Below are 27,777 nucleotides of genomic sequence, written 5' to 3'. Positions count from 1 at the left end.
GCTCCCCTGAGGCAAACGGCAGTTATATTTAGATGTAAGATAATGTGGGAAGGGGCAGTTAGAGGTGAATGCTTAGGATTGATGAGAAGGAAAAAAGAGCCTACTGCCAGTTGAAACAATGGATCAGCAGGCTTATTGTCCATTTATCTATATCAGTGCTGCTTAATCCTCCTCTCCTTGTGAGACTGTTTAAAGGTTTAGAATTAGAGCTGAGACAGATGCTATAGCAGTATATATGATATATTGCTTTAAAAAATAACACTATCTTGGGGCATCTGTCTGGCTCAGTTGGTAGAGCACATGACTCTTGACTTGGGGTTGTGAGTTCAAGCCCCACGCTGGGTGTAGAGATTACTTAAAAATAAAATCTTAAAAAAATAAAAAATACTTCTATATCATCAGAAATAAATTTAGAAAATTCAGAAAAGTATAAAGATACAGGTTGCCTATCATCCTACCTAGAGATAACCATATTTTATTATATTTCTTTCCAGTTTTTACTTGTATGTTCTGGTGTATTAAAAGAGTACATGCTCATAGTTGAATATTTGGAAAACACAGAGAATTATAAAGAACTAGGGGGAAAAACTCATAATCCTATAATCCAGGGACAACTATATTAATGTTTAGTGGCAAGAGAGATTTGGTCTATATATATAATTTTTATAAAAGTAATTTTTAAGTTTATGTAGTTGTCAAACTGGATTTACCCCTGTGTCTCCTTTTATGACATAATATCAGAATACAATCTCATTTCTATATCATTTTTTTCTACATTATTTTAAAACACTCATAAACAAAATTTCTGATGGATGCCTATTATTTCCTCATTGTCTATACCATAAATTAACTATCCCATTAGTTTTGGAAATCAGATCACTTATAATATGTTCAGTTCACTGAACATTGTCATGCATGAATTTTGTCCACACTTTAGAATATTTCCTTAGATGCATTCTTGGAAGGAGCTTATTTAGGGCTCTTGGCATATCTTATCAAATTGTCTTCCGCTTCTACCAGCGGGGTACTCAATAAGTATTAATAGATAGTGAAAGCTGCTGTTTGCCAGGATATACCATTCTTGTAGAAGAGGCTAATAATATAGTGAACTCATAAGAATGGAGTTCTTGCTCCTACAATAATCCAGGCATGGCCAAGGGCTGAGTAATTTCATACAAGCTGTTTAATTGCAGTAACTGTTGAGAGGACTGATTTATAGAACCAAACTGTGAGGACAGGTATTTAGTACTGCATTTCAAATGTATATACGTGACTGCCTCTTCTAAAGGGGTTTCAACAACTTTAAACTTTTTCTTTTTGAAAAGTTAAAAAATCCTTAAGGTTTTATTCATGTACTACTACTGCAGTTTACTGGGTGACATACCTGAGGTCATGAAAAGAAAATGAAAAAGCTACAACAGATAAAAAGACCTCAGGAAGTACATCTAATTGATACTGCATTGCATTAATCATTAAATAGCTTTAAACTTCTACAGATCACTTGTTGAATGGGCATTGTTACAAAATAAGAATTGTGGGAAATAAGTATTCTGAATGTTCTTTCCACAGAAAAGAGGTGTTGGGAGAGATCTGGGATTCAGTTAGCTGCTGCATTCTGTGTTAGAAAGCTTGACCAGCTCCATGTTCTTCCCTGGCCTTGAAGGATGTGAATGTGGCCCTAGTCTTTCAACCTCTTGTCCCTGCTTCCTTTATATACACTCCCCACCCTCAGGAAAGCTGAAATTATTGCTGGCCTACCCTTCTACCTTGTGCTTTTCCTTTCTGGTGGCCTTTCTTCACATTTCCTCCGCTTGAGATGGCCCACCTTTTTTGGTTTGATTTCATCATAGTTGTTTGTGGGCATGGGCAAGGGGGAGAGGTTTAAGTCCTAAGGATATAGGTGACTTTATTAAGTCACCTAAAGAATCTTACAGGAAAAACAAAGTTCCTTTTTATAGCACCCCATTCTCATTTCCATTTCCCCCTGTCACTGAAAGGTTTTATTTCCCTGCTGAGCTCTGTCATATCATGGACACAGTGCCTGCCAACTTCCCCAAACCTACATGCTTCGGTTTAGCAGCCTCATTACTTAAGAGAAGATCTTTACCTGTAACTCTAGGGAAAAGTCCAGGGGTGGATTCTTGTTGGCTTAGTTTACATCACATGTACATTTTTGGACCACGGTGAGTGGCCAGAGGGTAGGGTGTTTGAATTGGCCAGACCTCGACCCCCTCCTACCTGGGCTCTCCTACTTAGAGAGTCAGTGTTCAGGGCTATTGCATGTGGGTTAAATAACCATTCACTCTTTGTCTTCTCATTGTTAACTAAGGCTGTGTGAGGAAGATATGGGAGTTGACTTTGAAGGAAGTAAAGATATGTGCTGACATATTGTAAAAGAGATTTTCAGATGAAAAACATGATTTGTGAGAAGTCGGAGAGTTGTGGGTGGTTGAAAGTAAAGTAGAAATAGTCTGGGGCGCCTGGGCGCCTGTGCCTTCGGCTCAGGTCATGATCTCAGGGTCCTGGGATCGAGTCCTGCATCGGGCTCTCTGCTCAGTGGGGAGCCTGCTTCCTCCTCTCTCTCTCTGCCTGCCTCTCTGCCTACTTGTAATCTCTCTCTGTCAAATAAATAAATAAATCTTTTAAAAAAAAAAGTAGAAATAGTCTGCAAGAGTGTTGACTGAACTAGGCTAAAAGAGGTAAGAGGTAGGAGGGAGAGAGCTGAAACTAGAGTCAGGGAAAGGTGTCATGGAAATTTAAAAAGGAAAAGGTGATCTGTTGATAGGCAGAAGACTGAGTAATCCTGGAGGCAGATTCTTTTACTATGAGAGTAAATGAGGTTATGCAAATGAACCTTATACCACTGCACAAGGGTGTAGTGGTACTATATCAAATAGAGGAAGTATCAAATAGAAGTAGTAGTAGAGGTATTATATCAAAAATTCCTATCTGATAACAGAAACTGAACCCAAGGCTTATAAGTAGTCTGCTTATTAGAAACAGAATAAAATTTCATGCTAACAAAAATGTTGGCATTTTCAGGAGTGTTGTTATGCAACTATTTCAGACTGACAAGGGCATGAAGTGACCAAAAATTAACTGAGTTCAGAGAGATAAGTCAGATTGTGTAATTCTGGTAACAGCACATTTAGCTGAGGGAAGAGGACTCAGAAAAAAGGTGAAAATTTATTATAAAATAAATAGTCACTCAAAACCCAACTCTTGGTTTTGTCTCAGGTCATGATCTCAGGGTCATGAGATCTGGCCGAGTCAGGCCCTGTGCTCAGCACAGAGTCTGCTCAAGATTTTCTCTGTGCCTCTCCCTCTGTTCCTCTCCCCAACCCCTTTCTCTGTCTCAAATAAATCTTCAAAAAAAAAAAAAAATGGCAATATCCCAAACCCTTAAATTTTTCTCTTTTTTTTGTAAGTTTTAAACTCCAGTTAATACAGTGTTTTATTAGTTTCAGGTATACAATAAAGTGCTTCAACAATTCATATATCACTGGGTGCTCACTACAAGTGCATCCCTTAATCCCCATCACCTGTTTAACCCATCCCCTGCACCCCTACAAACTCTTAAATTCTTTAAAAGGCATTTTGTTTGAAAGTTACATTTTTTAATTTATTTTTTTAAGATTTTTTTATTTAGAAAGCTACATTTTTTAAAAAAGATTTTATTTATTTGACAGACAGAGATCCACAAGTAGGCAGAGAGCCAGGCAGAAAGAAGAGGGGGGAAGCAGGCTCCCTGCTGAGCAGAGAGCCTGATTCGGGGCTCGATCCCCGGACCCTGGGATCATGACCTGAGCCAAAGGCAGAGGCTTTAACCCACTGAGCCACCCAGGCACCCCAAAAGTTACATTTTTGATTAAGAGGGAGAGGCAGTCCAGGATGAAGAGGGGACCAACATGATTTCAGGTCATTTTATAGCCTGGAGAATAAAGAGATCATGTTCAAGAAGTACGTAGCTTTGGAGATGGTAAATAATCAGAGTGCTGGGAAAGATCTGTGACCAGAGCCTGTTGGACACTACTTGGGCTTTGCCTCTTGAACACAGACTCTCATTGTGTAGTCACATTCTCTAGAATGCTGGGGTGAAGGGTGAGGTAATTAGAAAAACAGCCTGTGAAACAGATGATCATTGACTAAAGTAGAAAGGTGGCAGCAGCATCACCCCTGCAACTGCCTGACCAGAGCCAGGGTCTCTGCATACTCGTCTCTAGATGGAGAGTTCTTCCAGCTCTTCAAACACAGAGTCACAAAGGATATATTTGCGAGTCCACGTGGAGGTGAGTGTCTCCTATTTCATATTTTTTATTCTACTAAGAACATTTACATACACATACTTTGAAAATGAAGAGAAACTATATGAGACACTGACAAGCGTTGATCCAAATAGGGCAACCAGATTGACCAATAGGGCCCAGGAGTGGTCCATGAATACTTTGGTCATTATACAATTTGAGGGCTTGTAATGGGGAGGTAGGGACTGAGATCTCCCTAAAAGGTTGAAATCTTATACAGATCCAGTTTTAACCATGAATTTCTCCAGATTATGAGGTGATGACAAGAGTAGTTACTTTGCCTTGTTCCCTCATCTGCTTATACTGCTTATACTGTGTGTGTGTGTGTGTGTGTGTGTCTGTGTGTCTGTGTGTGTCTGTGTGTGTGTGTGTGTTATATCACCCTTTCATCATCCTTCTCCTGAACTTCCCTGACAGCTTACTATCCCCCGCCCCACTGAACTCCCCTATATGCTCTCTTCATCAATTACCTGGCCTTGGAAGGTCCTGCTAGCCTGAGGGCCAAGCGTTAACTGTATTTTCCCCTCCATCCTCAGTACCACAGCTAAGGCCAAGCTGGAGTATTTTAGTAAAACTCTACTGAAGATTTGTATATGACAGAATGAAGGCTCTGGCAAGCTGACAGATTGTTGGGCATTTTCTTCAACTTGGGTTCTCTTGTAATGTCACCCATCTGGCAGAAGCCAGTTTCTCCCTCTCCATTCCTTTTCTCTCTCAAGAAGTAAAATATGAGAGAAGGAGAGACGGTAGTAGAATATGAGAGGAATCAAAGCCTCTCCGAGTTCCCTTTCTGAATCTGCCACCTCCCAAAAGGAAACAAAATCTCAAAGTTCGGGTACATTCCTTCTCCAAGTTTTTATACTTGAAATATATGTATGTAAACTTGTAATCTGTATAGTGTTGCTTTTTTAAAAATCTGCATTAAGTGGTATATACATACCCTTCTCCTTTTCTACTTAGCATTATGTTTTCAAGATTTTCTGTCTATTAATGCTTGTAGTTCCAGTTCATTCATTTTAATTTGTATTTCATTATACGAATATATAATAATTTCTCAGTTTTCCTATTGATACTTAGGCTATTTCCAACTTTATTGACATTATAAATAAGGCTGCGATGTACGCCTTTATCTATATCTTTTTGTGTGTATGACCATGTTTGAGAATATAGGGTAGACACCTCTTAACTTTACTAGACATTGCAGAATTGTTCTCCAGAGTAGTTGCTCCAGTTTCCATGCCTGCCAGCAGTGTATGAGAGTTCTTATTTTTCTGTATCTCAGTCAACACTTGGTGTTATCTGACTTAAAAGTTTTGCCATTCTGACATATGTGAAATGGCATCTCATTAAATTTAATTCGCACTTTCCTGATTACTAACAGAGTTAATGTCTTTTTTCTCTGTTTTCTATCACAGTTTCCTATTACTTTCCTAGCACTTACCACATGCTATTATTATGGGTTGTTTGATTTGTGTGTTTATGACCTGCCATCCTGTTTAGAACGTAATCTCTGGGAGAACAGGGATCACAACTCTCCTGTTCACTGTTTTATCCCCAGACCTCAATCCAGGGTCTGGTAGTAGGGATTCAATAACTAGTTGTTTAGTGAAGGAACCTGCTAGTGGAAGGGGGGGGGCTTCCTTGGTAAGTCTCTTATGGTAAGTCTGCTGTTACTATAAGAGAAATGCTTGTACAGTAACTGGAATTTTTTCCTTTATATTCCTCCCATCCAAACCCTATACTTTCTTTCATAGCCAGTTCGAAGTATCTGATTCTTTCCTTCATTTCTTATATCCCCTTTCCAAGCCTTCTGAACAGGCTGGAATAGAAGGTAGCAGAAATAGAGAATCATAGAAATAGACATTCATAGTTTGATTTGATAGAGATTATCTGCTCCAGCCTGGGGCCTATGATTTGAAATATGCTGATACTGAATTAGCCTATGATTATTTTATGCCACACATCAGAGAAGAGACCAAAGTTCTGATGAGGTTCATAATTAGATTAGGTAAGAAATTAAGTTGGAAGCCCTTTGCCTTTGTTGGGATTCTTACTGAAAGAATTAATCTTACTCTAACTACTATCAGACTGTCTGAGATAGGTGAGGACTTCATCAGCAGAAGATCACTAGGCTAGACATGGTAATTTTTTACTTTTGAGAAATACAGACATCAAAGAGGACTAGAATAAATCTCAGTGACTTTTCTATAGTTCCCTTTTTTCCTACCAAGTTACTCTTATTGCTGGTCCCGGTAGCTCCAGTTGCATCTTATTCCAGCTTTATTTAGTTCCTGAGTTCTGTTCTGACTACATGTTAAACTACTCATTGCCTTGATTAGGATTCTTTGGGGGTGCAGGGAACAAGCCCACCCAAGATAGCTTAAACCAGACACAAACCAGGAATGTCTCAGAAATTAGGAGCACAGACAGCTAGAACCGAGAATTAGAGCAATGGAAATATCTACTAAAAACTCCCAAGTAGGATGCCTCGGTGGCTCAGTTGGTTAAGCATCCAACTCTTGATCTCAACTCAGGTCTTGATCTCAGGGTTGTGAGTTCAAGCCCCCTCCACATCAGTGTGGAGCCTACTTAAAAATAAAATAAATAAAATATCCCAAGTTTGCTTCTCTTTTCAAGAGAAAACCAGGCCAAGGATAAAATCTTAATCCCAATTACAAATTCTCAGGGAAGGATGCATACCCAGCATGGACCAGATACGTGCCTGTCTCCAGAAAGACATGACCATAAGGTTACTTCTACAAACATGGCAGCCAAGATCCACTCCTGTAATATGTGGATAATAAAGGACAGCACCTGCCAGAGGGGAAAAGATGTTAGGCAGAGGCATTCACAGATGTCTACTGAGTTTATCAGTTGCTGAATATCAGTTTGGAGGCTCTGAAACCTAGCAGCTCCTTATCTTCTGCTTCCTTAACTTTTCTTCCCCCCAAGTCTTACTGGTCTCTTACCCAGCCTACTGTTCTCCTTTTCATAGCCCCCTGTAAGCGTATTCTTAACAGATCTCTGACTGCCCTCACTTAAGATATGAAATTTATGGTTGAGACAGTATATTTTTTCCCTCGTTTGAGTGTTTATCTCAAAGGAATTAGAAAGTGGGGATATTCTGTGTACTATAACATCTCTCTGGTATGGCTTAAGTCCAGTGATGTGTCCCACCCCAGCAAGTGAGAAATAGCAGTAAATAGGTATCGTGGAACTTTGGCCACCTGCGAAGTTCATTCTGCTTTTGCTGAGACCATACGTTCTCTTGTTACAGGAACATGACATAGAAACAACTCATGGTGTGGTCCATGTCACCATCAGAGGCCTACCAAAGGGAAACAGACCAGTTATTCTGACATACCATGACATTGGCCTCAATCGTATGTATTTGATTTTATACCTTCCTCTTTTATTTTAATACTTGATCTTTGTCTATTTATTTTTAAAAAGAAGAAATCCCAGTATTCTAACAGCACAGGTTTTTTCTTTTCTGTCTTATCCTTCCCCTCTTCATTGCTACACATGTTAATGGCAGAATTAAGTTGTCTAGGAACTGGTCAGAAGAATGTGTTTGGGGGATACTGGAATTATATCTCATCTTTGTGTCTTAACTGCTAAAGGATGAACCGGTTAAGAGAGTAGAACTGAGGGGCGTCTGGTTGGCTCGTTGGCAAAACTTGCAGTTCTTGATCTTGGAGTCGTGAGTGTGAGCCCCGCGTTAGGCACAGAGATTACTTTAAAAATAAAAAAATAAAGTGTGTCTTTAAAAAAAAAAAAAAAGGTAGAACTGAAATCAGTTGTTTATTTTGTTTAAATCTATACTACTTTGTTTTTTTTCATATTTCAAGTAAGAAAGTCCAAGGTTTGAACTTAACTTTGTTGTGAGCTCTTCGATGAATTAATAAAAGTATTCTTCTATGGCCTGTCATCAGTGATTTTAAGTGGACTTTTCTAGATGGTGTTATAAGATTTTGGCCCTAGCCACATGCTCAGAGCCTGTACTTGTGTTTTGTCCCATGCTTCTCTAGCTTTCCAAGGTGGCCTACATTTGAGGCTGCAGTCTAGTGCTGAAGCTTTTGTAACCTCTTTTGCATGAGAAGATTTAAACAGTTATGCTAATAGGATAGAATTTGAAGCAGCAGCCCCTTTCTACACCCCAGCAAGTTTGCCAAGAGAGTGTTCCACAGGGTGAATCTAAGCAATGCAGGGTATTTACTCTAGCCAGGTTCTTGGAATATAGTCAGCGTCTCTGTGTCAGATGGAGGAATAAGGTGCATGAGAAATGATAACATATGGATGCAAGATTATTTTGTGCAATACCAGAATTGGTTTTTATTTTATAGACATCGTGTAGAATTGAGAATTCATTGTTTTTTTCAGATCACTGAGCTGTCTGGTGTTAAGCCTTTAGGGCTGCTTAAATTATATTGTCCAGACACCTCCTTTTAGTAGAACAGTGATGAAAAGGGAGTAAAAGGGGGGAAAAGGAGTGAAAGAGGCGATGTTATGGAATTAATTGAGTCAAGGAAAACTGGAGAGAAATGGAGAGGACTTTTATGTACAGTCTGTTGAAAATCAGGGAGAGACAGAGAACATGTGACTTATGTGTATTTTTACTCTTGCAGATAAATCCTGTTTCAATGCATTCTTTAACTTTGAAGATATGCAAGAGATCACCCAGCACTTTGCGGTCTGTCACGTGGATGCCCCAGGCCAGCAGGAAGGTGCACCCTCTTTCCCAACAGGGTAAGGCCACAGGCAAGATCTTCTGGAAGGCATGCATTCGGAAGCGCAATTGACTGAGCTCCAATGGGAGAAGTAGCTTTGATTTTAGCATAGCCTAGGGGTTATACTAATCAACCAACCATCCTCCCTGTTTCTCTCCTTGCTCTGAGAACTGTTAGGTACAGTCTCTCGAGGAAAACTGCATGTTTTCCTATATCCAGGAATCGTTCTCCATTGATGGGACTCTGTCTCCCTGTCATTGCAAGCCTTAAGTGTCTGAGACACCCACTTCTTGCTGTCTTTTATCTGTCCACTTCATCATGTTTTTAAAATCTGTCATTTCTCTGTCCCTCCCTGAAACTTCCAACTTCCTAGGCCCAAACTCCAATCCCTCTGAGTTTCCTGGGAACTCCTCCTCAACCTTAGTTCCCGGTCTGGTGACAGGAATTTGAAGATTTTATATCCATTTTTTCGGAGAAGCTGCCCTATCGGCTAGAGATGCATTTTGAGAAAACCTGGCACTCTTGGCCTCATCCTAAACCTGCTTTGGATGGCGGACTCAGTCTCCCTCACTCTTCTCTGGACATTGTAATTATTGAGAAGACCTTGGGAGGAGGAGTGAAAACACAGGCTGTGGAATGCTGATTTTTCCCCTTTCCCTTGGTTCCTCTCCAGAGCTGCCTCTGCCAGTGACTTGTGAAACAGACCATTGAGGATGAATAAGAGCTAACTAACCCTTACATGAGACTTGAACGGCATTTTTTATACTGCTTTCAACGCTTCACATTTATTAAGTCATTTAACCCTCAGATCTATGGGACAGATTTACTATTATTCCTATTTTACAAGTGAGGAAACTGTGGCCCAGAGATACTAATTAACTTGGCCAAGATTACATAACAAATAAGTAGCAGAGCTGGAATTTTAACTTAGGCAGTCTGGCTCCAGAAGCTATGTTATTGACTAATCCAGGCTATTCTGTCTCTCAAATACAAATTGGCCAGTGACTAGCATATATCAAACAACATTTAGATTCAGTTCCTTTTTTCTGTTTTGTGCACAAATGGTTCAAGAGCACTTCACTGCTTAGAAAGTGTTTCAAGCAGAGGCAGGCTGACTTCTCTGTCAGGTACAGAGTAAATCCTGCCTCATATGTAGGAAGTTGCCTTAAGATCTCTTTCCATCTCTGCTTCTGTAATCTCTGTGGGTGCTCCCTTCTTTTCTTGGGTTCTAAGTCTGAATCAGTTCCTGGGTTTGTCTGACCATCTTAGGATACAGTGGTTCATATCATATACCAGATTAAGAAGCAATAAAGTAACTGTGTCATCTTATGCCTGAGTAAAAGCAAATCAGCATTCATGATGAGGAGTCCAGAATCTGTGACTAGGTGGTTGGGCCCAGTAAGACTTTGTTTTTGCCTTTAGCTGCCTGGATATAAGCTGCAGACCAAGAGCCACTTCTTCAGTAGACTTTTATTGCTGGAAGTTTACTGAGCCTCAATCCTGGTTAAAGTGATTGTTAGGGATTTGGAAATACCCTGGGAAAGAGCCATATTACCTGTTTTTTTCAAGTGGCTTCCTCTGGTCCCAGAAACTTCTCTTTAGAATATGGAGACACATGGGTTCTTTTCCTTTCTTCTTAGCATGGAAGTCAGAGAGAGTTGCACAACATGTCACAGTCATGTCCACACATTATCTCCTTTCAGCCTTTGGTAAAAGAGAATGCTTTGGGGTGCCTGGGTGGCTCAGTGGGTTAAACCTCTGCCTTTAGCTCAGGTCATGACCTCAGGGTCCTGGGATCGAGCTCTGCATCGGGCTCTTTGCTTGGTGGGGAGCCTGCTTCCCCCTCTCTCTCTGCCTGCCTCTCTGCCTGCTTGTGATTTCTTTCTTTGTCAAATAAATAAATAAAATCTTTTTTAAAAAAGAGCGAGAGAGCTTTTATTTATTTATTTATTTATTTATTTTTATTTTTTAAAGATTTTATTTACTTATTTGACACAGAGAGATAGCAAGAGAGGGAATACAAGCCGGGGGGGGGGGGTGTGGAAGAGGGAGAAGCAAGCTTCCCGCTGAGCAGGGAGCCCAATGTGGGGCTTGATCCCAGGACCTTGGGATCATGGCCTGAGCTGAAGGCAGACATTTAACGACTGAGCCACCCGGCCGCCCCAAGAGAATGCTTTTATCTAAGAATCCCATAGTCTTCTAGCTGTTCTTGTGATTGGGAAATATGGGTGCCTTCTAAGTCAGGAGGTATCCTTCTGAATTTCAGGTACCAGTACCCCACAATGGATGAGTTGGCTGAAATGCTGCCTCCTGTTCTTACCCACTTAAGGTAGGTTTATTTTTCAGTTCTTTCACACAACTTTTGACTTTATACCGTGTATCTGATCTAGGGGCTATGATGCTGAGCAAATGGAATAGTCACTGTCCTAATGGACAGTGTCCTTCTTACATCTTAGTGGGAAGAATAATTAACAACAAATAAGCCAACATATAATCACAAATAAAGTGCTATAAGAGAAGTCAGTGAGGGTGATGTTAGAGAAGGGTCAGGTTCACAGAGATAAGGCTAGCTGGGCAGTGCATCTCTAAGAAGTTGTCATCTAGGCTGAGACCAAAACAGAGAGCCAGGGCCAGATGATTCCAGACAGAAGGAATAATATTTTCTAGACCAAATAAGCAAGTAGGAGAAAGGCATGGAGTGAAATTTGAGAAACAGGCAAGGTCCAGATTACACAGTGTGTCACAGTTCAGGTAAGAATTTGGGATTTTATTCAAAAGCTATAGATACAGATATAGAAGGTTTTAAGCAGGGGACTGATAGCAGTTTTGTCTTTTATTATTTATTTATTTTAGTTTCAGGTATAGAATTTAAAAATGGATTGGATAAGAATGCATTAAATTGACTTTTTTTTCAATTTGGTCTTTTAAAATGATTACTCTAAGTATACAAGTTGCATTTCAATAAAGCTGTTTACTTTTTAAATTTATTTTTAATATTTTTAAAGACCCGTTTATTTTAGAGGTAGGGGGAGGAGCTCAGGGAGAGGAAAAGGGAAAGAGAATCTACAAGCTAACTCCCTCGCTGAGCATGGAGCCAGAAGTAGGACTCGATCCCAAGACACTGAGATCACTACCTGGGCTGGAACCAAGTTAGACACTTAACTGACTATACCACCCAGGCATCCCAAGCTGTTTACATTCTTAAAAAAGATTACTCTAGCTATGGAGAGAATGGGTTGGAGAGGAGTAAAAAAGAAAAAGCAGGGAGACCTTTAAACTATTACAGCAGTCAGGCAAGAGGTAATGATAGCTGGAGTACTGGATGCCCTCAGGGGAATGCAGTGAAGTAGATAGAGATAGGAAGGAAATATTTTGGAGGTAGACTTTATAGGACTTGCTATTGGGTCGGACATGGAGGTGATAGGAAAGGAAACTGTTAGACTCCCAGGTTTTAGTCCTATTTCATTTAATCCATAAAATCAACTTAGAAGTAGGTAGTTGTATCCTTTTATAGTTGGGGAACTGAGGCTCAAAATTAGAGAAATGTGACCAAGTTCCAGAATCCATTAAGCATCAGAGCGAGTTGAACCCAGTTGTATTTTTTTCATTTGTGCTTTGTCACCTTCAAAGAAGTTAACCTTATTGGTGTTGCCTATATCCCCTTTCATAGTCTGAAAAGCATCATCGGGATTGGAGTCGGAGCTGGAGCTTACATCCTCAGCAGATTTGCAGTAAGTACATAGAGGATTAGTCTCGATACCCTTGAGACACTGCCTAGGTCACAGTTCTACTTCTGTGTTAGTTACCAGGTACTTCTGTAGGTCTTATGTAAGTTTTTCTGTAAATTCTGTGAATAGCAGATATAGGTTTGTATATAAAACCCTGTTTTGTACTTACAGTACCTGAAAAATCACAAACGAGCAGTACATCGGTAAATTCTTTGAGAGAACTTACGGAATTTTGTGCACCATTAAACTTTTGTAAGAGCTCGTAGTGGTATGTGATTCACATACACTATAATGTTAATTAAAAAGTTAGAATATAGATCCACATCGTTTGTCATAGGCATAGGAAAGGACTACCAAAATATTAATAGGGATTGATGTTGTGTGGTTAAGTATTAGGAGGTTTTATTTCCTAATTTTTATAATTTCTATTTATCAGATTTTCTATAGTGAGTATAATCAGTGTAACCAGAGGCAAGGAGAATAAACTAGAGAGTTTTGAGTGTACACAGAAATGTTTGTATTGATTTCTATTTAAGAAATAGAAATTATGAAATTTTTCAGATGCCTCTTGAGTGTGGCAGGGTGGTATCACCCATTCATGTGGTTTCTGAAAAAAAAAAAAAAAAAAAAAAACTAGAAGCTTCTTTTGGGGACAAGGGCATATGAGTGTGAGATTCATTTGTCTAAGCCTCAGCAGCTCCTTATGCCAAGTAGTTCCACGGGTACTTTCCCAGCAGAGGAGACCCGCCATGAGCTAATCAACTGCAGAGATGCCAAGTGCCTTCCTCTGCTGCAGAAATAAATATCCTGTCTCCTTACAGATCCTTGCAAGGCAAGATCATTCGACCGTACTTTAGGGAACTGGTTTTCCAGTTGCTAAGTCAGTCTTTAAGAGCAATTTTTCCAAATACTCTTCCTACCACCTTGCTGAAGTCTTACTTTCAAATCTAAGGCATTATGGCATAATGCATAAGGAATGATTAACCGTGTTCCAATTTTTTAAAAGAATGCTGGGAGTGGAACTTTGACACATTGGCTTTGTCTCCTGTTTCAGCTCAATCATCCGGAGCTCGTGGAAGGCCTTGTGCTCATTAACGTTGACCCTTGTGCTAAAGGCTGGATTGACTGGGCAGCTTCCAAAGTAAGCACCAAATGGTATTCATTGGCTCATCTTGGTCCCTTCTCAAAATGTCTCACTTTTTTTTTTATTTTTTCATTGAAGTATATCCAGTTAAAGGCAAAAACCTTTAAGTATACAGCTTGATGAACGTAATGACATATGTAATTGCCACTCAGTCAATATGTAGACTATTTCCACCTCCAAGGATTCCCTTGTGCCTTTTCTTTAGTTAATACGTCCTCTCTTTCCTAGATAAAGCTGCTATTCTGATGTCTATCACCATAGATAGGTTTTCTCTATTCTTTATATAATTAGAATGATAGAATATATATTCATTTGTGTCTGGCTGTTTTCAGTGTTGTCAGTGATCCCCCTTCTTGTTAGGTGTAGTGGTAGTTCTTTTTATTTTATTGTTTATTTATTTATTTACTTAGGGGGAGAGAGATGGAGAGGGATAAAAGAAGCTGGGGGTGGTAAGAATCTTAAGCAGACTCACACCCAGCACAGAGCCCAATGCGGGGCTTGATCTCACAACCCTAAGATCATGACTTGAGTTGAAATTAAGAGTCGGATGCTCAACTAACTGAGCCACCCAGGTGCCCCTACGTATGTTTTTAATTCTTCTTTAGTAGTCTGTGATGTGAATAGACAGGATGAGTTGTTTGTTATTTGGTTATTATGAATAAAGTTCCTGTGCACATTCTTTTATAGGTCTCTCAATAGACCTACATATTTGTTTCCTTTGGCTCTGTACCTAGAAGTGGAATTTCTGGGTCATAGGGCAGTTGTCTGTTTTGCTTCGGTAGCTACAATGTTCCCAAGTATTTGGCCAGCTAGCCTACCAGCAGTGTATGAAAGTTTCAGTTGTTCCACATCCTCACTAACATTTGGTAGTCATTTTAATTTTTATAAAACAGGAGCAGTTTTATTTGTAATATTTTTTTGTTTGTACACACACACACACACACACACACACACACACACACACACACTATATTCACCAAAATAGCTTTAGTTATTAAAAAACAACTTTTTGGGGCACCTGGGTGGCTTAGTTGGCTGAGCATCCAACTCTTGATCTCAGCTTAGGTCTTGGTCTTGGAAGCACTGCATTGCCCATCTCAGTAGCCCAACATGGAGCCTACTTAAAAAAAAACAACAACAGGGGCGCCTGGGTGGCTCCGTTAAGCCGCTGCCTTCGGCTCAGGTCATGATCCCAGAGTCCTGGGATCGAGTCCCACATCGGGCTCTCTGCTCAGCAGGGAGCCTGCTTCCTCCTCTCTCTCTCTGCCTGTCTCTCTGCCTACATGTAATCTCTCTGTCAAATAAATAAATAAAATCTTTAAAAAACAACAACAACAACAACAGGGGCACCTGGGTGGCTCAGTGGGTTAAAGCCTCTGCCTTGGGCTCGGGTCACAATCCCAGGGACCTGGGATCGAGCCCCACATCGGGCTCTCTGCTTGGCAGGGAGCCTGCTTCCTCCTCTATCTCTCTCTCTACCTGCCTCTCTGCCAACTTGTGATCTCTATCTGTTAAATAAAAACAACAACAAGAGAAAACAGGCAGGAGGGTGTGCCTGGGTGGCTCAGTCAGTTGGGCATCTGCCCTTGGCTCGGGTCATGGGCAGACCAGGGTCCTGGGATCAGGCCCTTCATCAGGCTCCCTGCTCCCTGGGGAGTCTGCTTCTCCTTCTCCCTCTGCCCTTACCCCCTGCTCATTCTCTTTCTTTCAAATAAATAAATAAAAATCTTTTTAAAATAAAGGAGGGGAGTAAACAAAACCCTAATTTTTAACTATACCATCTTTTTTTGTTTTTAGATGAGGCTTATGGGTAAATAATGCTGGGTTTTAATTGTATTTCCATAAGGGCCCATGATGTCTGAGTACCTTTTCTGAAACTTACTGGCCATTTCAGTATCCTCTAAGGAAGTGACTGTTCATGTCCTTTGTTCTTTTTCCTTAATCCGATTGCTAGTCTTTTTCTTACTGATCTGTAAGAGTTCTTTCCATATTTTGCATTTAAAAAAAAAAAAAAAAAGATTTATTTATTTATTTATCTGACAGAGAGAAATCACAAGTAGGCAGAGATGCAGGCAGAGAGAGGCGAGGATGCAGGCTCCCCGCCAAGCAGAGAGCCCAATGTGGGGCTCCATCCCAGGACCCTGAGATCATGACCCAAGCCAAAGGCAGAGGCCCGATCTGCTGAGCCGCTGATGCGCCCCCATATTTTGCATATTAATCCTTTGCTGAGTACATGTAAATATCTTCTCCCAATCTGTGTTTTGCATTTTCACTTTTTTTTTTTTTTTTAAGATTTTAATTATTTATTTGACAGGGAAAGTATAGGCATGGGGAGCAACAGGCAGAAGGAGAGGAGAAGCAGGCTCCTGGCTGAGCAGGGAGCCCAGTGACAGGGCTTAATCCCAGGACCCTGGGATCATGACCTGAGCTGAAGGCAGAGGTGTAACCAGCTGAGCTCCAGCCAGGTGCCCTACATTTTCACTTTTAATGAGTGAAACGATTGAATGAATCACTCTCTTCACTGAAATCCAAATAGCTTGTTTTTGCTACTACACGGAAAGATGGGTAGGATTGAGATGTTTGCTATCTGAAAGATGAAGATACTTGCTATCTACATAGAATTTACTATTTAGATAGAATATTAATCTAAAATCTGTTCAAGGAGATAGGAAACTACAGGAGTATATTCTAATTGATGCAAGGTTATAGAGCCCAGTGGTCAAGAAAGAATTCTTGAGATGTTTACTGTACAATAAGGTGTTTTTATTATATAGCATAGGGTCAGGACCCATGGGCAGAAAGAACTACACTGGGATTATGAGGAACTATTGATTATATATTTTTAAATTTGGGCGCTGGGAAGGGTAGAGATAACCTAGGTCTCTAAAGTGAGTTTTGCATGAAAAGAAGAGTTACAGGATCCTGGAGGTTGGGCTATTGTCAAGATAAGGTGGTTTTTAGTTTCTAGCAAAACATTAACAGGAAGGCAGCCATGAGTTCCTTGAGGAATACCACATATATCCCACCTCTGACAGGATTGAGGGGAGAGTGTTAGGTTGTGGTTTGCCTTCGGTTTGCCTTTTGCTCCCTCCTATATTTTACAAATATAGATAATCCCAGCAACAACCAGAGTGAAAAGAGGGAATAATAGTAAAAGCATAGTATTATATACTTTTTGTGTTTAACTGATCTGTGCTAGAAAAGTCATTCACTGTTTTTAGATTGGAAAAGGACTTTTGAAACATTTTTCTCTACTAACATACAAATGTTAGTTGTGTGTTATTTTAATCTGAAACTACGAGGTTGAGATTAAAGCAGTGATGTTTTAAAGTTTTTTCAGAGAAAAAATAACCTAGACTTTCATTACCTGCTAAAAGATGCCTAATGTAAGTCTCATCTTTAAACAAATACCTATTTCTAAATATTTTTAAATTGCCATAAATGTTTATTCTAATACACCAGTGGATGTAGTCTCCAAAATACCAGTATCCAGCTTGTCATAGGTATCAAGAATCTTTACTGATACTCAGCCATGAGATCCGGTAATTCAATATTTAGGAACTTCCTTGAAGAATAAATAGTGATACTTACAAAGGTTTAAATAAAAGGATAATAAGTTTTTAAGAACTAATAACTGTCTAGTATTTGCTAATGTGATTTGATGTGGGGTCCAAGAGTGAACAGTGGAGAAAGAATTCTTGAGAACTTTTTGGTGTTTATTAGCGGGGACAGGGCCCAGGCACAAAGAACTGTATTGGGATTATGAGGAGCTATTGCTTATATGCTTTTACTTTGGGAGGGGTGGAGAACAAAGGAAGATTCCAAAAGGATTTTCATATGGTAAAGAGAAGACTTAAAGGATCCTGGAGGCCTAGCTATGGTCAAGCTAAGGTGGTTTTTCCTCTAGTAAGGTATTAATATTAAGATTGGGAGCTCCTGGAGGAATGTCACACTCGGCCTGTCCCAAGTATCTGTCAATGGGCTAGAGTTAAAAGGGTATTTCATGTTATCTATCTTCCTCTTGCCTTTGTTCTCCACATCATTTGCTCGGTACCAGGCACTGTTCCTAAATGTTTTATGAATGTTTAAACTTTTTATTCTCAGGACAGTCCAGTGAAGTGTTACTATTATTATTATCCCACAGAGAAATTAAGTCATTTGTTTAAGGTCACACAGCTAGGAAGTCAAAGAGCCAAAATATTCATTAAAACTTTGTTTTTAGGGCTAAAAGATGGAAGCGGCGTAGATGCCACTACTGTAGAGCAACAAAATTTGATATAACCATAGAATGGAATATCCTGCAATTAAAAATTTGTTATTTGGGGGCCGCCTGGGTGGCTCAGTGGGTTAAAGCCTCTGCCTTCAGCTCAGGTCATGGTCCCAGGGTCCTGGGATCGAGCCCCACATCGGGCTCTCTGCTCGCCAGGGAGCCTGCTTCCCTTCCTCTCTCTCTGCCTACCTCTCTGCCTACTTGTGATCTCTGTCAAATAAATAAATAAAATCTTTAAAAAAATTTTTTTTTTGTTATTTGGGTTATTTAAAGAAATGAGAAGATTCTCATGTTTAAAAAATAGAAATAACTACCTATGTCCCAATTTTGTTAAATAGTTATCCATAAGAAGAGAGCGAAAATAATTTGGGCTGGCTCAGTCATTTGGTGCAGAAAATGTTGGGGCTAGGATCTGACAAACTAAGAAAGAACTCCTGAGAGGTCTTCAGTGAAAAAAAAGAAAAAGGATAGAACTTGTGGTCGGAAAAAGCTGCATTGGGGTTGTGACAGGTGACTGATTATATACTTTCAATTTTGGAGAGGGTTAGGGATAATCTAAATCTCTAAGGAATTTTAGCAAGGTTTCTAGGACCTTGAGGGAGCTAGCTATTGTTAGGAAAAGGTCATTCATTACTGTCAAGTAAAACCCTGGTCATGAGACCCTTCAGATGTAGATAAGTGGGCCATATGCTTGTAAGATAATTGTTAACATGTGTCTTGGCGGGTAGAGAGAAAGGAAGTTTCCAAAGGAATTTTTTTTTTTTTTTTTTTTTAAGAGTGGTGGGGAAGGGTAGAAGGAGAGGGTAAGAGAGAATCCTAAGCCGGCTCCATGCCTAGCACAGGGCCCAACAAGGGGCTTCATCTCACAACCCTGAGATCCATGACCTCAGCCAAAATCATGAGTCAGACACTTAACCTACTGAGCCACACCAGGTGTTCCTCCAAAGGAATTTTTTTTTTTTAAAGATTTTATGTATTTATTTATTTGTCAGAGAGAGAGAGAGAGCACAAGCAGGCAGAGGCAGAGAGAGAAGCAGGCTCCCTGCTGAGCAAGGAACCCTACATGGGACTCGATCCCAGGATCCTGGGATCATGACCTGAGCTGAGGGCAGCAGCTTAACCGACTGAGCCACCCAGGCCTCCCCTCCAAAGGAATTTTTATGTGTTAAAGAACACTTTCAGTATCTTAGGGTGCCAGGATAATGTAAGCTAAGATTGCCTTTTGCCCTTAGCAAAGTGTCAGCATGGAGGCAGCTGAGCCCCCAGAGGAAAGTCACTCTGCCTATTTCAAGAACTTATTAATGGGCTATAGCCAATAAGGAAATTTAATAGTTTCTTTTATTTTTGTTTCCCACATCAAGTAGAGCATCCACCTCTTCAATTTCAGAGTTGTGAGTTCAAGCCCAACATTGGGTGTGGAGATTACATAAAAAAAAACAAAATCAGGGGCGACTGGGTGGCTCAGTTATTAAGCCTCTGCCTTTGGCTCAGGTCATGATCCCAGGCTCCTGGGATCAAGATCAAGCCCTCTGAGCCCCTTATTGGGCTCCTTGCTTAGTGGGGAGCCATGCTACCCCCTCTCCCTCTGTTTGCTGCTCTGCTTTCAGCCCAGCATGAGATTCCCTGCTCAGCAGGAGGCCCACTTCTCCCTCTCCCAATCCCTCTCCTTATGTTCCCTCTGTCCATGTGTTCTATGTCAAATAAATAAATAAAATCTTTTAAAAAAATTAATAAAAATTCTGGTCTTACCCACTATATATATTTAAAAAAAGAAAAGGAAAAAGGGGAAAGAATTTGTTAATAGCAGTTATGTCTTTGGATGGTAGCATTACAGATGATTTTTATTTTCTTTTTCATATTCTATTTTTTTCTAATTTTCTATGATAAGCATGAATTGCTTTTAAATTACTTTAAAATGTTAAAATATTCCACCCCACCTACTGAAATTCTAAAAAACAAAACAAACAAACAAAGGCAGGAAAAAAAAAAATGAGAAAACAGACTCGTAACTGGAGAACAGATGGTTACCAGAGGGGAGGAATGTGGGGGGGATGGGTGAAATAGGTGAAGAGGATTAAGATTACACTTACTTTGATGAGCACTGTGCAATGTATGTAATTGTTGAATTACTGTGTTATACACCTGAAACTAACATAACACTGTATGTTAAGAATACTTCACCTACCAGTAGACTAGATTGTAAAAAATTTATCCATTTCTTCCCATACTTAAGTTCTAGAGAAATATGCATACTCTAGCTTTGGGTGAAATGTATTAATGATGCTGTTGCCAGATGCTGTGGAAATTCTTTCTTATAATCTGACTTACTTAAAATTTGTTCTGAGTCCTGTCTAGTTATGTACTTGTGTTAAAATTTACTTGAACATTCAATAATGTATAATAAATAATATGTAGTAGCCTAATAAAATTGTTATGAAACTTAAGAATGAACATGAATGGTTATTAATCCTAATTATCCTTAATTTATAATGGTTTGATCATTGGTAACCCCTCTGAAGATTTCTGGGCTTTTTTCTTCCTTGATCTTTCTGGGACCTTGTAATCTTGTTCTGCCTATATCCACGTCTGTCTCACCCTCTTCTCTTCTCCATCTGCACTCCCAGTTCAGCACCTCACCTCTCATCCAAGTCAGCAGTAGGAATGAAGCATAAAACTGAGGAAGAAGGCTACAGGGAATCAGCAACATAATTTGAGTTGGAAATTTTTCTGAAAATAGACTAGCAGGCTGCAGATTTGCACAGATTGCTGCATTTATTAGACTGTGCTCTGCATCATTTTGAGATGGAAAAAATTAGGAGAAAAATGTTCAAAACGCAAGAACATTCTGTAAACATAGCAGTTTCCTCCCACTCCCTGAAATGAAGATAGCGAAAACTGGAGGAAAGAAAAAAAAATCATTTTTGTCTCTTGGATGGCTTGGGAGTAGTTGTAAGTCAATCCTTATTAGCCATGAATCCAGTGTAAATGCAGAAATATAGGCAGGAATGAAGTAGCTAATAGCAAGAGTTCTAGGTCTTATGTTTTCAGAGAAAGAATGAGCAGCATTTCTTCTAGCCTCCTGTTTGTTTGTTTGTTTGTTTGTTTATTGTTTTTTAGGGGCTCCTGGGTGGCTCAGTTGTTAAGCATCTACCTTTGGCTCAGGTTGATCCCAGGGTCCTGGCATCTGGTTCCTTGCTCACTGGGGAGCCTGCTTCTCCCTTTCCCTTTCCCTCTGCCTACTGCTCTGCCTGCTTGTGCTCTCTCTGTCAGATAAATAAAAAAGTTTTGTTTTTTTCTAAGGAGGGAGAACACAATGTTGGGGAGGGGTAGAGGGAGAGGATGAGATCATGACCTGAGGTGAAGGCAGATGCTTAATCAACAGAGCCACCCAGGCGCTCCTCTAGCCACCTATTTCAAAGCAGGTGATATTATTTCCCTGGAAGGGAGACCATTTGTTCTTGTTCTCACGTATCTTGAAACCACCATCTCATGAAACTGTGTGACACTGAGTTGTGCTTTTGTTTGTTGAGGGATATTGTGTGAAATAAAGTGCACTAATCATAAGTGGACAACTTGGGAAATATGTATGCTTAACTCTCTTGACACAAAGCTTTTATCTTTTTAGCTCTCAGGCTTGACAACCAATGTTGTGGACATTATTTTGGCTCATCACTTTGGTCAGGTAAGTGCCTATTCCAACCAGGACAGCTGTTTGTTGGCTTGCAGCAAAACTTTATTTACCTCAGGAAAGAGGGGGTACCTTAGAATTCACCTGATCCTCATGGGTGCCAGTTCCAGTGCAGAGTGTAATGCAGAGGGTGCAGCAAAGGCCAGTCTTAGGGGACAGGCATTAACTCAGTGCCCCATGGCTCTTGGCATTTGAAGAGATGAAGGAGGACAGAATCCCCTCCCCCACCACCTGTTCTCTGTCAGCAGCATGCCATCTGTTAATGTTTGACGACATCACGTGCCTCAGCAAACATCTTCAGAGCCATAATGAAGTCTGGGAAAGTCTTCACAGAAATAGAAATTTCAGAGAAAAAGAAGCCAAAATGATAAAACAAATATCAATACTCAAAGAACCTTAGAGATTATCTTGTTCATTCCTATGTTTTTTAGTGGTAAATCTATAGAAGAAATGACAGGTGTGGATAATTACGGGGTGGAAGAAGAAACCCCAGTCCTCTTTTCAGAGGGAAGAGTAAATTGGATAATAAGATTCTGAATGAGCTGATAAGTACTGTATTATTTTTTGTAAGAGTTGGGAAAGGATTACTGTTGATTCTTCTTTAAATGTTTGGTAGAATTCACTGTGACACCATCTGAGCCAAAGCTTTTCTTTGTGGATACATTTTATGTTACTAATTTAATGATTTTACTTATTAAAGATCTATTCAAATCTTCTATTTCTTGAGATGCTTTATAGGTGGTCTGTGTCTTTCTAGAAATTTGTCCATTTCATCTCAGATACCCAATTTGTTGGTATAAATTATTGATAATACTCCTTTATAATTCTTTCTATTTCTGTAAAATTGAAAATAGTGTCTCCTCTTCCCTCCCTGATGTTAATAATTTGAATCTTACCTCTTTTCTTTGTCAGTCTAACCAGCCAGTTGCTGGCTTTATTGGGGTTTTTGTCCTGTTCTTTTTAAATTCTGTATTTCATTTATTTCCACTCTAATTGTTATTATTGCCCTCCTTCTGCGTGCTTTACGTTTCCTCTTATATCTCTAGTTTCTTTCTTTTATTTTCTTTTATTTAAGCAGGCTCCACCATGCCCAGCACAGAGCCCAGCGTGGGGCTCGAACTCACAACCCTGCTGTGAAAACCTGAGCCGAGATAAAGAGTCACATGCTTAACCAACTGAGCCACCCATGCTCCCCTCTTTTTCTAGTTTCTTAAGGTGAAAGTCTAGTTGTAGACTTGAGATCTTTTTTCTTTTTTTCATATAGGCATTTACAACTATAAATTCCCCTCTCAACACCACATTAACTGCAGCCCAGAAGTTCTGACAGTTTCATTTATCTCAAAAGTATATTCTAATTTCCTTGTGATTCTTTAATCCATTAGTTATTTAGGAGTATGTGTTCAATATCCCAGATTTACTTCTGTTACTGATTTCTTCTTCTTCTTCTTCTTTTTTAGATTTATTTATTTATTCATTAGAGAGAGAGAGAGAGAGAGATCACAAGTAGGCAGAGGGGGTGGGGAGCAGGCTCCCTTCTGAGCAGAGAGCCTGATGTGGGGCTCAATCCCAGGACCCTGAGATCATGACCCAGGCTGAAGGCAGAGGCTTAACCCACTGAGCCACCCAAGCACCCCTCTGTTAGAGTTCTAATTTCATTCCATTGCAGTCAGAGGATATACTTAACATTTCATTCCTTTTTGAATGTATTAAGATTTATTCTGTGGTCCTAACGTGTCCTTTCTGTTCCATGTACACATGAGAAGGATGTGTATTCATTCTGCTCCCATTAAGTGGAGTGTATGTACTCTGGGTGTTTTGTCAGGTCTGGTGGTTTACAGTGTTGTTCAATTCTTCTGTTTCCTTGTGATCTTCTGCCTCATTATTCACCCATAAATCAAAGTGAGGTATTAAAGTTACAAACTGTTACTGGAGCGCCTGGGTGGCTCAGTCACTTGAGCAGTCTTCGGCTCAGGTCATGATCTCAGAGTCCTGGGATCAAGCCCTACATCTGGCTCCTTGCTCAGCAGGGAGTCTGCTTCTCCCTTTACCTCTGTCCCTTCCCCTGCTCATGCTCTCTGTCTCTGCCTCTCTCTCTCTCAAATAAATAAATCTTTTAAATAAATAAAGTTATGGACTATTATTGTTGAATTTTCTATTTCTCCCTTCAATTGTTTGTTTTTGCTTTGTGTATTATGATTGTCTACCTAATTGTTTGTCTTCCTGGTGTTACATTTTTATTTAACAGAACTTGAAACTAACCTTCTTTTGTTAGCCCCATCTTTACCTCCTGCTTGCAGAGAGAACTGGTGCCTAAAAATCTTGAACCTTTCTGGGCTACTTGGTACATGTTCATGGATTTCTTTCACTATCCCCTAGCAGCCTTACCGAATCTGTGAAATGAATGATTATAGTCTTTCTTCTGCTTTCCCACTTTCAAAATGTTTTTCCTGTTGGCTTTGTCCTTGTGAGAAAAGAGGTGAAACTGGCTTAGTTGAAGTGTGCAACTCAATCTCAGGATCGTGAGTTTGAGCCCCACGGTGGATATAGACATGACTTAAATAAATAAATAAACTTTTAGGAAAATAAATTTTTTTTGTTTTTGTTTTGTTTTTTAATATTTTATTTGATATTTGACAGAGAGGGAGATCACAAGTAGGCAGAGAGTCAGGCAGAGAGAGAGGGGGAAGCAAGCTCCCTGCTGAGCAGAGAGCTCGATGCGGGGCTCGATCCCAGGACACTGAGATCATGACCTGAGCCGAAGGCAGTGGCTTAATCCACTGAGCCACCCAGGCGCCCCAGGAAAATAAAATTTAAGCAAGCAAATGTGTTTGCTTCTAATGTTTTGAAATTGAAACAATAAGGTTTTGAGACATGAATAATCTCATTTTTACCAATAGGAAAAACAGCCGTATGTGATAGCCTCTTTTTTATCTATCAGATTTGCAAAAATTAAAAAGAATGGCCATTTGTATTAGTAAGGTTGTAGAGAACCAAGTAGTATAAGTAAACAAGGCAACTCCATATGTCCTGATAAGGAGTGATCTCTAGTACTTTAAGAGAAGAAGCAAAGTGTAGGACAGTATGTCTAGCAGACCACAATTTGTGTTTAAAAAAAAAAGTGGGGGGACGCCTGGGTGGCTCAGTTGGTTAAGCAGCTGCCTTCGGCTCAGGTCATGATCCCAGCGTCCTGGGATCGAGTCCCACATCGGGCTCCTTGCTTCACAGGGAGCCTGCCTCTCCTTCTGACTCTGCCTGCCACTCTGCCTGTGCTCGCTCTCTCTCTCTCTCTCTGACAAATAAATAAATAAAATCTTTAAAAAAAAAAAAAAAAGTGGGGAGGCAATTTATACATAACAGCTTTACCTGACAAGTTCCAATAACACTTAAGCCACTTTTACATCTTTTGTACCATTATCATTTCTTCCCTCTTTTATCTCAAATTTTGCTCCTTGGGCTTCTCTCCAGACCTTGAAGGGAGAGCTAGCTACATATTTCATCTCTGATTACTGTGTGCTACATTTGTTGTTTACTTTTATTATTATAATTTCTTTACCCTTTACTGTATTTCCTCAGAGTGATTGTAGTACCATTTAGTTTCAGGTGGACTGATCCATTTGATCAGTTTTCAACTGTATTCTTGGCTCACTTTACCTATATGGTAGTCAGAATGCAAACAGATATTCTTCTTATCTATATTTCCCTATGAGGTTTGATGGTGACCTTGACATACTGCTCTGGATTAACTGGCTCTCTTACTATCCCTGATCCATTTCTTCCCTCCAAAGCAGACATTTTCCCTTCTGCTTAAAACTGCTTTCTGGGTGTGTGTGCACTTGTGTACACGTGTACAGCTATGTACATGTATGTTTATATACACAACCACCTGGCAACTGTTCTGATGACCTGAGAAGGCCAGCAAGAGAGGGACCATTGGACAGTGGGTGGTGGGGGAAGAAGATTCACTTCACTGTATAAATCATTTGTTTCTCTCTTATTTTATACCTTTAATAATAGCAGCAAGATTAAATGATAAATTGACTTAATAAAATGTAAATGGGGGGGCACCTGGGTGGCTAAGTGGGTTAAAGTGGCTCAGGTCATGATCCCAGGGTCCTGGGATCCAGCCCCACATCAGGCTCTCTGCTCGGCAGGGGGCCTGCTTCTCTTCCTCTCTCTCTGCCTGCTTCTCTGCCTACTTGTGATCTCTCTGTCAAATAAATAAATATTTTTAAAAATGTAAATGGAATGTAATACATAATTCTATGGATATTACTAAGTGATAATATATAAATAAGCGATATACTGATTATATTATATCAGTACAGATAAGTTAATTATATAGATTTATAGCTATTAAGAAAAATGTTACCTTCCCTTTTTTAAAAAAATTTTTTTAAAGTTTTTTCTACACCCAGCATGAGGATTGACCTCACAACCCTGAGATTAGGAGTCACTCGCTCTCCCAACTGAGCCAGCCTAGTGCCCCACCTTCCATTTATTTTACACTTTACAGTTCATATAACTTTTCTTATCTAATCTCTAAAACAGCCTTGTCAGGGGCACTTGGTTGTAGAGATCGGTACTCTTGATCTCAGGCTCATGAGTTCAAGCCCCACATTAGGCGTAGAGCCTATTTAAAAATAAATAAATAAAACAAACTTGTCAGGTATCTCTGGTTATTATCTTCATGTTTTATGAGGAGTGGCAGAACATGCAAAAAACACAAATAAGGAAATTAGGGTTCTGAATGGTTAGGTGACCTATCTGAGTTGCACAGCTAATATTTGAATCCAAGTCCAGTGCAGTTTCTGGGTGCTGCAGGTAAGAAGGAAGTTCAGAACAAATCTCCAAGTTTTTACATTTGGCCTGGAGTCCGTGACTAGCCTTTGCCATAATGGAGTCTTTGTGCCCTCATCTGACACAGAATATGGCACTGAACCAGTCTACTACAGATAAAGACTTCAGTCATTCAGCCTACCAGTATGAGTGTAGACCCCAGGCTCTGTCCCATTTCCCATCTTGAGCAGAGAGAAATGTCTTTGAACATTGAGAATGCAAACCAAGCAACATGCTTGTATTGTAACTCAGATGTTTACCTTGTATCTCTTTCCAATTGTTCTAGGAAGAGTTGCAGGCCAACTTGGACCTGATTCAAACCTACAGGCTGCATATTGCCCAAGATATCAATCAAGAAAACCTACAGCTCTTCCTGGGTTCTTATAACGGGTACAGTTATTTCCTATCCCTCCACTTAAATGTAAACGGGGTCCAAAAAGATAAGGGACATTTGAGGGAGGGGGGAGGGGAAATATACTACTTTTTTCAGTGTTGTGTCATGAGGTGATTTTCCTGCTGTTGCAACACAGTAAAAGAGGGAGGGCTATCAGACAGATAGGAAGACAGCTTTCAGGGAAAATGAATGGGGGCACCTGGCTTGCTCTGTTGGTAGAGTGTGCTACTTGATTTTGGGGTCATGAGTTCAAGCCACATGTTGGGTATAGAGATTGCTTTAAAGAAAAAAAAAAGTGAACTGAAGGCTGTTTTGGGCACATTCAAATACCATTTGTAGTTTAAGATGTTTTGAGATTTTTAAAAAAGTACCTAAGGTACACGCACAAAAATATACACGTAATGTGAGGCAGGACAGAAAAATACATGGAGAAGAGACAAAGAATAGAATTCTTAGGCTTTGATGAGTTTCTCTTTGCTGACATCTTGTTACCGGGCAAAACTAATACATGGGCACTAGTAAATTCTTGTTTGTTTGTGCATGTTCCAAAACCTACTGTCAGATCGCCCCGTGTCACTGAGAGAATTGGGTTCTTATCTTGGGACCAGTTTTTCCAAGGTCATACATATTCATTCCTTCTAGCTTTCTGAGTATGTGGGAAAAGATTGAGAAAATGGGTCAGC

General features: G+C 39.9%; 1 protein-coding gene across 6 annotated transcripts in view; it reads left to right on the top strand.

The window, feature by feature from the left end:
- Nucleotides 1-27,777, top strand: part of NDRG3 (NDRG family member 3) — a 77,672-nt gene that overhangs the window by 36,760 nt on the left and 13,135 nt on the right. For 4 of the 6 annotated variants that reach the window (XM_082746269.1, XM_082746268.1, XM_082746266.1 and 1 more), the window contains 7 exons: nucleotides 7,582-7,687; nucleotides 8,933-9,053; nucleotides 11,301-11,363; nucleotides 12,705-12,765; nucleotides 13,817-13,903; nucleotides 21,802-21,858; nucleotides 26,987-27,090. In XM_082746269.1, the coding sequence (XP_082602395.1) occupies nucleotides 7,582-7,687; nucleotides 8,933-9,053; nucleotides 11,301-11,363; nucleotides 12,705-12,765; nucleotides 13,817-13,903; nucleotides 21,802-21,858; nucleotides 26,987-27,090 (599 nt within the window). Of the gene's footprint in view, nucleotides 1-3,908; nucleotides 4,290-7,581; nucleotides 7,688-8,932; nucleotides 9,054-11,300; nucleotides 11,364-12,704; nucleotides 12,766-13,816; nucleotides 13,904-21,801; nucleotides 21,859-26,986; nucleotides 27,091-27,777 lie in introns of those variants that run through there. The other 2 variants (XM_082746267.1, XM_082746270.1) reach the window with 2 other exon arrangements.

The sequence above is a fragment of the Mustela nivalis genome, assembly GCF_964662115.1.
Source record: "Mustela nivalis genome assembly, chromosome: 8".
Lineage (NCBI taxonomy): Eukaryota > Metazoa > Chordata > Mammalia > Carnivora > Mustelidae > Mustela > Mustela nivalis.
The sequence above is the reverse complement of the archived record's forward strand: the minus strand, read 5'-3'. Positions and strand labels throughout refer to the sequence as shown.